Genomic DNA, 10,182 nt, shown 5'->3' with positions numbered 1-10,182 from the left:
AAATATCAGTTATAAGAGTCAACATATAGAGTGGGTAGATAAAATTAAATACCTAGGAATAGTTTTACAGAAGAACCTTAAATGGAAGGCACACATTAATCAGCTGAAAGTGAAAATAGGTAAAGCACTAAATGTAATGCGTGCCTTGTATGTAACATGGTGGGGCAGTGACCCAAAAATATTAAAAATGATCCATGAACTACTTATCCTAACTCATTTGAACTGTTGGGGTCAATTCCTATCTACATGCCCTAAATATATATTGAAGAAACTAGATCAGATGCACTACCAAAGTATCCGGATTATCACAGGATGCATGAAGTCAACTTCAATCCAAACCTTGTTATCAGAGTCTGGAGAACTGCCATTAAAATACAGAAGAGAATTGCTCTTAACAAAATTTTTGCTAAAAACCTAAGTGTTAAAAACAACTCTGTCATTCAATCAATCGTTGAATTAGAAGAACTTTATAATATGGACAATAAATACTGGAGAAATAAGGAAAAACCCATATTGATAGCAACTCTTAGAAAAATCCAACCTTATTTGCAAAACCTATATTCCAGTAAACTTCTTCCTTGCCATGAATATGAACTGGAACTACAACGTCAACAAATAGGAATTCTGAATGGAAACATTACAAAAAATGAATTCAATCTTATGAATTTTGTGAACTTAGTTAAAAAATTCCATTCATACAAAAAATTCTTTACAGATGGCTCAACGGACACAATGGGAAATGCGGGATTTGGAGTTTTTTCCCCAGATATAAACTATTCATTTTCATCTACACTACCCAATCATACGCAAATACTTATGTACAGCAGAGGTAACCGCGATCAATCATGCAGTCCAAATTGTACTGGAACAAAATATCACAGAAGCCATTATCTTTTCTGACTCCAAAAGTGCAGTACAAAAAATAAAAAAAAAACAGGGTTTTCTAAAGACAGAACATACTATATCGTATTTAACGAAAAGAGAAATTATCCTAGCAAGGAACAATAATATCAAAATCTTACTATATCTACTTATAGTACGGATCCCAGAACACACTGTTATTACTGGAAACTACAAGGCTGACCAACTTGCCAATGTAGGTCGTTGCCTGAATATTCCCATGAATATCAAACTACAGTTTTCAAATTTTACACCCTACTTAAAAAAGAGAGAGATTTGGTCTAACTGGGCAGCTGAATGGTACGGTGGATATGGCACAAGTAATTCATTACCTATATGTCAAAATTAATAAACGAATCCACACACTACCATGCTTCAATAAATTCGCATATATCAGTAGGAGACATATTATAACTACGATCATTCGTATGAGAACGGGTCATTGCTCATCCCCTCTTCATCTATTTAGAATTGGAGTCAAAGATGGTTCTTATTGCGAATGTGGCCAAGTGGGAGGCTTAAACCATATTTTATTAGAATATCGCTTAAATCAAAACCCACATTTCGACTTGTATGCCGAATTAGCTAAAACTAAACTTACTACTCCCATAAATATTTGCACAATACTCACAAATATTAATGAAAATACAATAAACACCTTATGCAACTTTATTTCTACCTTAAATATTAAATTATAAAGTATGATCTTCCTTCTTTCAGTCGTGGGTGCTTCTACTTTATCCGTCGGTAGCATTTTTCTGGTGTGTGCAAAGCTTGGAGGCTACCCCCTACCCCCGAGCGAGAAAAGTTATATTGTGTTGTGTTGTCTTACTAAAATTTTAGCCTGAGAAGAATTTATAACAAAAAAAATACCAGTACAAGTATACATGTAGAATAACACAAAACAAAGAAAGGAAGAATATAAGTGTAGGTACTGTAGGTAGACACTGATTGCTGAAGAAAGACAAAACGTGTCTACCCTCGAAGTAAACTGGGTAAATTGTCTAGGACATAGCCCAAAAAAAGAATAAGAAGAAGAAGAAGAAGTGGATATAGGTTATGGTTATATTTGCATTTTATTTTATCTTTGTCAGTTCCATATCGGTTGGGTTTATTTATGTATAAAAACCAAAAGTATTATTGAAATATATAAAATCTGGTTTAATCAAATGGAAGTCAAACAAGAATATAGTGAAGATGAAGACACCTGTAAAATCGAAATATATGATCTTTTAGATAGCTTTAAAAATGAAATCAAAGAGGAACTCAATAGTGATAATGCACATAATACATTTGATGATTTAGGCTTAAATCAATTCTCCTTCAAGACTGAAATAAAAGATGAAAATAAACTTTTGCCATTTGAAGAAAAACAAACAAAAGAAAAAGTTAAGTATATTATAACAATAATAATTTATCTTCCTTCAGTTAAGTGTACCATTCATCTTTCCAATTAATATAAATACGACATTTTACCATATATTTTAAACTTATTTATACTTACATGAGAAGTGACACAGGGTATGTGACATAAAATTTATGTTATCTAACCTCTTACTACAGTCACAGTTTAGTTTTAACCATATAAGCAAAGAATATAGACGCATATATCTATATTCTTTGATATAAGTACTGTGCTACAGTTTTACCCTAAGTATCCTAGAAGCAAGGAATATAAACCTATATTCTTTGCTATAAGTGCAAAGAATATAGACGCTTAAGCTATATTATATATTATAGACGCTAAGCGTCTATATTCTTTGATAAGTGTATAAGTTTAAATCTTTAACAAAAATTGTAAATTTTGTGGAAACAAAACAGTAATTTTCTGTTAAAACTTAAAAAGTTTTTTGCAAAAATATTCCTAGAATTTTTGTAATATCTGATTAAAACTTTGCAAACATTAGATTATTAGGTTTAATAATTGTATATTCCATTATAGTATGTCTCATAAGTGTGTTTACTGTAAAAACTGTTAAGAAATATCTATATGTTTCTATTCTCAATAGGTTCTATGCTACTCTACTTATCAACTATACTTACATTGCAACCTGAATATAACAAAACTGAAGAAAATTATAAAATATTCCTTATACCAAGTAATTTTTTATTTATAATGAAGTTTGTTAAATAGAGGTTAGGTTGGTCTATGATTCATTTTAACAAAGTTATGCAAGTACTTAATTGCCTACCCCATTATAGCTTTTGATTTTCACTAATAAATAAAAACACTGTATTTTTTATTTATAAATAGTTTATACAGTTTTGTTATAAAGCAATTAAAATGAATTGCAAGGAAATAGGTAAAAGGTAGTTTAATTGCAATGGGTAAAATTTATTCCTAAAAAATCGATATTTTTTTCAAGTTATAGGTTTCTGTTTCCATAGTTAATTATTATTCTTCTCTCTATGAGATGGTTAAGGAACACCTTTTCCATTTATCAGCCATTTTTAATTTTTTATTATACATTTCAAACAATAATGATTGCCTTCCAAAAAATTGAACATGTATGAAACTGTCAAGACATGAATTATTATGAAATTGAGTGTTTATAATTGATATGAAACATTTATATAAGTTAACAAAGTCAGTTAAGTGGATGTAAATAATAATTGATTATTTATTTGCAATTGATGTACCTAAGTTTACAAGGAAATAAATTCGTGTAGCTAGCTGTATACCACGCATCACAAAAAGTTTTATTTAAAAATTCCTTTATAAAAGGTATAATATTAAAAAACCTTATTGGGCTACATCACAGAATATTTTCGGAATTAATATTCCATCATCAGTGCTATCCTGAAAGTATAACCACTTTAATTAAAGCAAACATGAAGTTTGAAATTTTGTCAAGGTTAATACAAAAATGTGGTTAATACTAACTGGATATACATGTTTTGAGCCACTAAATACTTGGGTAAAAACCCTTTAAATGTTGTTAAATTAAATTTAAGTTACATTGTTTAACTTTATAAACTACAATGTTTCAGTTACAACAGCAATACAGTCCATCTAATTTACTTACTGTTGCATGTCATTATCATTGACAGAGATCGAAATTGACATAGTTGCCAAAGTATAAAAAAATCCTGAATCCATTTTAAATCAAATGGATAAAAGAAGAGATTTTTTCTCTTCTCACATCACATGTTATAACTTCAGCCAAACAGAGACACCTTTAGCCCATCAACTTTTGTTGGTTTTACATAATATTATATCAACAAGCAGGGGCCATAAAGAATAAAACTCAGCTGATGATAACAAAATGTTTCTAAATACTTCTAAATGTCATGTTTTTACTATCACTTGAAAAATACCAAAGATCTTGGAGTAATGTTTCATCAAAATTTGAAATTTAGTGAATATTATTGGATCATTATTGGAAAGGCATACAGATCTCTTGACTTCATAATTCGTAATTCAACATTTTTTAAAAGATTTGAAACTCTAATATCATTATACAATGAACTGGTAAGACCTCACTTGGAGTATGCCTCTTTTATATGGGCACCACATGCCGAATTCAATGTTGATCTGATTGAAAAGGTTCAAAAACGATTCTTAAGGTTTCTTTATTTCAGAAAGTTTGGTATCTATCCATACATGATTTCCTATAATGCTATGTTAACTTGTTTTAAAGTTCAGCAACTGGATAATAGAAGAAATTTTCATTCAGCCCTTTTTATTTACCATGTTGTAAATCACATTAAACATAAAGATTGTTTTTTTGCTAAGAATTAATAACAAACAACTGTTCTCAACTAATAAGACTGATTGTTCACCCATAAATAAGATGTTAGAAAAATGTAACCATGTGATAATTAACTGTGATATAGACTGTTTAACTTCTTCTGTGAAACAAATAAAAGTTGCTTTTGAAACAAATTTCCAATCTGCACAAGTTGTTGCCTTAAAATTTAATTTAGATGTATATTGTTTTTTTACTTGTTTTGTTCTGTCTAGGTTTAGTTTTTAATATAGTTATTAGTTTTAAAGGAGGTTAAATAAATAAAAAAAAAAAAAAAATAAAACACACCAACATTTAATTAATTTTATCCATCCACCTTATGTTCGTGAACTTATAGCTTATACTTCTTACATTTCTCAGGTACCAAATTTTGCTTTTTAACATAAAGGGGCCTTTTCTACTTAAGTTATAAGTTAGTATAAGTTAACATGTCATTTCAATCAGTTGCTATCAACAAGTCCTAGTAGACACTTTGTCTCAGAACTAGCAACCTGCAGTGGAGTCTTAAGTCTGTGTCAGATGGTCAAATATTTGATTAAACAAGTTTGAGCAAACTGACGTAATGACATCATAATTACAGTTTGTTCAAATTTTAAAAATCTTCCTGTCACATGATCATTCAAATTTGATCAAATTGACGTATGTTAATGAAATTAATCGTTTTTTTTTGCATATTTGTTAGTAGCTTGTGCTTTAGTTGCGATTCAAATTTTTGTATCCACAATAAAAATAAAAGACTGAAAGGATTTTTTTATAATAATGTGGATGCTCGACATTATATAAACAGCTTCTTTCTCGATATAAATCAATTATGTAGAAACTTATTCCAGTCTACAGAATATTTTAAAATTTTATTTTTATTTTATACCAAAATAGGAAGACAAATAAACCACAAATGATCAACCAAAGAATAAAAGAAAATGAATTTCAACACGTTATGTCTAACTGCCGATTTTCATTTGTCTTAACTATCTTTTGTCCAATCAAAATTAAAGTTTGATCAAACTGACGTTGACAAATAGAAGATCCTCTATTTTTAGAGGATTTGATCAAACTCAGGATGTGACGTCATATGCTGTCAATTTTTGGGTTTGGTCAAACTAGTTTGATCAAATATTTTACCGTCTGACACAGACTTTATGTTGCCATGTCATCTATTCCTGTTGTAACTTAAACATCCTAGTTTATAAAGTTAAATAATGTAACTTAAAGTTAATTTAATAACATTTAAAGGGTTTTTACCCAAGTACTTAGTGGCTCAAAACATGTACATCCGTAAGTATTAACCTTGGTCAAAATTTCAAATTTCATATTTGCTATAATTAAAGTGGTTATACTTTTAGGATAGCACTGATGATGGAATATTAATTCCGAAAAGGTTCTGTGATGTAGCTCGATAGGGTTTTTTTAATATTATACCTTTTATAAAAGAATTTTTAAATAAATTTTTGGTTGTAAATTTTTGAAAAACATAATGTCAGGGTACATTTTGCATTAGATTGAAACAGTTCTAGGGAATTTCAAAAATTCAGTCATGTTATTAATGCCCATGAAAAAAGATGCTTCAATTGAGATACATAGAGCCTTTTTGTAAGATACCCCATTATTTAGTAAGATGATTTGCAACTGTAGACAACTTCTTTGTAGTCAAATGTATGCAGATCATAAAATACTTTAAATAATATATGATTATGAGTACATACTAATGTATAATTATGATTAAGGAATTGAAAATAAAACGAAACATGTGATTTAAAACTGATTATTATTAGAATTGTTTTCATTTATTTGTGTTTAGCTATTTTGCATATTTTGATATCTTGTTTTAGATTACAATTTGAGGAGAGGAGTTATTTATAACAAAACTAAATAATTTGTTAAAATTACTTTCAAAATTTTGGATTTATATCGAGTTCAGAAAAATTTAATTTTGATCTTATTTAAAATTCGTAGATCATGTCAATGATTAAATTAAGTAAATTTTCCAATAGCCACTGAGTTTTCAAATTTTGTCTTGTGTAGTTTATGCATTAAACTTTATTATATTTTTGGTTTTTATTTTAGGCTTCCACCAAGATAATGACACTTTGGAAATTGTGAAAACAGTAGACATACCTTTATGTAATAAAGAACAAACTATGACTCGACCTGCTGAAGAAAAAACATTAAAATGTGAAATTTGTATTAAGCAGTTTGCTAGAAAAAACAGTTTAAATCAACACATGAAAATTCACTCTGGACAGAAACCTTATCAGTGTGAAATTTGTTTAAAGCAATTTTCTCAATCATGTAATTTAAAAAAGCACATGCAACTTCACACTGGGAAAAAACCTTACAAGTGCGAAATTTGTATTAAGCAGTTTTCTCGGCCAGATATTTTAAAACAACACTTGAGAGTACATACTGGAGAAAAACCTTACCAGTGCGAAATTTGTTTAAACCGGTTTTCGCAGGCATCTAGTTTGAAATATCATATGAAAATTCACACTGGAGAAAAATCTAACATGTGTGAAATGAAAATTCACTCTGGAGAGAAATCTTATCAGTGTGAAATTTGTTTAAAGCAATTTTCTCAATCATGTAATTTAAAAAAGCACATGAAACTTCACACTGGAAAAAAACCTTACAAGTGCGAAATTTGTATTAAGCAGTTTTCTCGGCCAGATATTTTAAAACAACACTTGAGAGTGCACACTGGAGTAAAACCTTACCAGTGCGAAATTTGTTTAAACCAGTTTTCTCAGGCATCTTGTTTGAAATATCATATGAAAATTCACACTGGAGAAAAACCTAATCACAAGAAAATTCACTCTGGAGAGAAACCTTATCAGTGTGAAATTTGTTTAAAGAAATTTTCCCAATCATGTAATTTAAAAAAGCACATGAAACTTCACACTGGGAAAAAACCTTACAAATGCGAAATTTGTATTAAGGAGTTTTCTCGGCCAGATATTTTAAAACAACACTTGAGAGTACACACTGGAGAAAAACCTTACCAGTGCGAAATTTGTTTAAACCGGTTTTCTCAGGCATCTGGTTTGAAATATCATATGAAAATTCACACTGGAGAAAAACCTAACCACATGAAAATTCACTCTGGAGAGAAACCTTATCAGTGTGAAATTTGTTTAAAGCAATTTTGTCAATCAAGTAATTTAAAAAAGCACATGAAACTTCACACTGGTAAAAAACCTTACAAGTGCGAAATTTGTATTAAGCAGTTTTCTCGGCCAGATATTTTAAAACAACACTTGAGAGTACACACTGGAGAAAAACCTTACCAGTGCGAAACTTGTTTAAACCGGTTTTCTCAGGCATCTGGTTTGAAATATCATATGAAAATTCACACTGGAGAAAAACCTTATCAGTGTGAAATTTGTTTAAAGCAATTTTCTCAATCAAATATTTTAAAAAGGCATATGAAAGTTCACACTAGGGAAAAACCTTACAAGTGCGAAATTTGCATTAAGCAGTTTTCTGAGGCAGATATTTTAAAACAACACTTGAGAGTGCACACTCGAGTAAAACCTTACCAGTGCGAAATTTGTTTAAACCAGTTTTCTCAGGCATCTGGTTTGAAATATCATATGAAAATTCACACCGGAGAAAAACCTTACATGTGCGAAATTTGTCATAAGCAGTTTGCTCATAAATTTTCTTTAACAAATCATGTCAACATTCACACTGGAGAAAACGTTAAAACTGTGAAATTTGTTTTAAGCAGTTTATTCAAAAAAAATTCTTTAAAGAGACATACAAAAATTCACACTGCAGAAAAACCTTAAGTGTGTGATTTTTGTTTTAAACAGTTTTCTTAGGCAAATAGTTTGAAACTACATATGAGATATCATACCGGAGAAAAACCATACAAGTGTGTAATTTGTTTTAAACAGTTTACTGGAGCAAGTCATTTGACAATTCACACCGGAGAAAAACTTTACAAGTGTGAAATTTGTTTTAAGCAGTCTTCTCTAACACATCATTTGAAATTTGAAAACAAGTATGAAATTTGGTTTAAACATATTTCTATAAAAACAAAAAGAGTAAAAACATTATTTTCGGAATTAAAAGTAAAAAGTATTTCGAAGAGCATTTTAAACTCATCAAAATTTGTATTATAAAAACAATACTTAAATATATTTCAACTATATAGAATAAATATATGTCATTAGATACCTCAGAACTTAAAAACAAAGCTGTGAATTATTAAAATATCCGAGAAATCAGTAAATTTGGATTGGTAAGTATGGCTTTTAAGAATTTCGATACACTTTTTAATGACATTATACTAGGATATGAGACAGACTTAGCATTTTTATTCGAAGCTTGTAACGTAGTGTATATCCATGCGGAGAAGAAGGTACAACGGAACACATTAGTCTCAAATAATTAATGAAATAAAATGGCAGTAAGGAAATAATCAAAATACCCAAAATGACCTAACAATATAACCATACCTAATTTTTAAGACCAGAAGATTATAACATTTATCAAAGTTTGTACAAGCATATTTAATTTGTATTTTGAAAACAAATTCCGAAGTATAAATCGAAACGTCAAAATAAATATATTTTATTTATTTTTTTAACATTATAACCTTAGTTTTTTTCTGTTTAAAAACCTATATCTCTTCGAAGTCCACCTGTCTCATCTAAATGCTCTGATCGACATCCGAGTGTCTAATTTGACCTAGTTTACTATCCACAATTATATTATTAAAGAAATATAAATAAACACAAAATATGATGAATTTACAAAATAAATACAAACAACTAATTATATATCTTCGTAAAATTAGACCAGGAATGTGATTGTATACATAACAAACGAGAAGATGAGAGTAAAAAGAACTCTTTTGCAGTTTTAGGTAACATGGCCAGTGGACATAAACTCGGAAGCCAATAATCCCACACATTGTAGTGTATTTGTCAATGAAGAGAAAGTTATAAACGAAGATAAGAAATTATTAACGAAAGACAATAAGGCAATTTTCGTACATTCTTTGCTGAAGTACAAAGAATTAATCATTTAAATTTATCTCTTTCGAGTCTTATAAGAACAGTCAACAAGTAAGGACATTAAATTCCAATTATTCTTTTTTCTGTTTTTGCAAAAGTTAAAAAGACAACACATTCACAAAACGCTTTGTGACGATAAACATTGGTAAGGTGAATATATATATATATATATATATATATATATATATATATATATATATATATAAAGAAATCGTATACAATATACTTTAGATAACCAGCCTTGCCACATATGTAAAAATGCTGCCAAGCATTTAGCAAAAGACTGTTCAGCAAAATATCGAGTGGCACAACTTTAATACCTCCAATACAAAAGCCGGTGAAAACCCAATTGAAAATAGTAACAATCAGGTGACTAAAGAAGTAACTAGTGACATTCAACAGAAGCCAAGTGAACGAACAAGCTGTGCAATATGAAACATTAAGCACAAAACTCCTAACTAACCCAATCGAAACAGATTCAGTAGCTACCACAAAAACGTACAGTTTCTGAGCGT

General features: G+C 29.4%; 1 protein-coding gene across 1 annotated transcript; it reads left to right on the top strand.

Moving 5' to 3' along the window:
* The first annotated feature begins 1,938 nt into the window (after nucleotides 1-1,938).
* On the top strand, nucleotides 1,939-9,307 carry LOC140439878 (uncharacterized). Its single transcript, XM_072530044.1, has 2 exons — nucleotides 1,939-2,288; nucleotides 6,714-9,307. The coding sequence occupies exon 2, from the start codon at nucleotides 6,788-6,790 to the stop codon at nucleotides 8,432-8,434; it is 1,647 nt and encodes a 548-aa protein (XP_072386145.1). The 5' UTR covers nucleotides 1,939-2,288; nucleotides 6,714-6,787; the 3' UTR covers nucleotides 8,435-9,307.
* The last annotated feature ends 875 nt before the right edge of the window (nucleotides 9,308-10,182 follow it).

Source organism: Diabrotica undecimpunctata, chromosome 4, assembly GCF_040954645.1.
Source record: "Diabrotica undecimpunctata isolate CICGRU chromosome 4, icDiaUnde3, whole genome shotgun sequence".
NCBI lineage: Eukaryota > Metazoa > Arthropoda > Insecta > Coleoptera > Chrysomelidae > Diabrotica > Diabrotica undecimpunctata.
The sequence above is the reverse complement of the archived record's forward strand: the minus strand, read 5'-3'. Positions and strand labels throughout refer to the sequence as shown.

What these genes read in the sequence shown, in the direction of transcription:
- LOC140439878 (XM_072530044.1), top strand. Translation starts at nt 6,788, where the DNA reads ATGACTCGACCTGCTGAAGAAAAAACATTAAAATGTGAAATTTGTATT.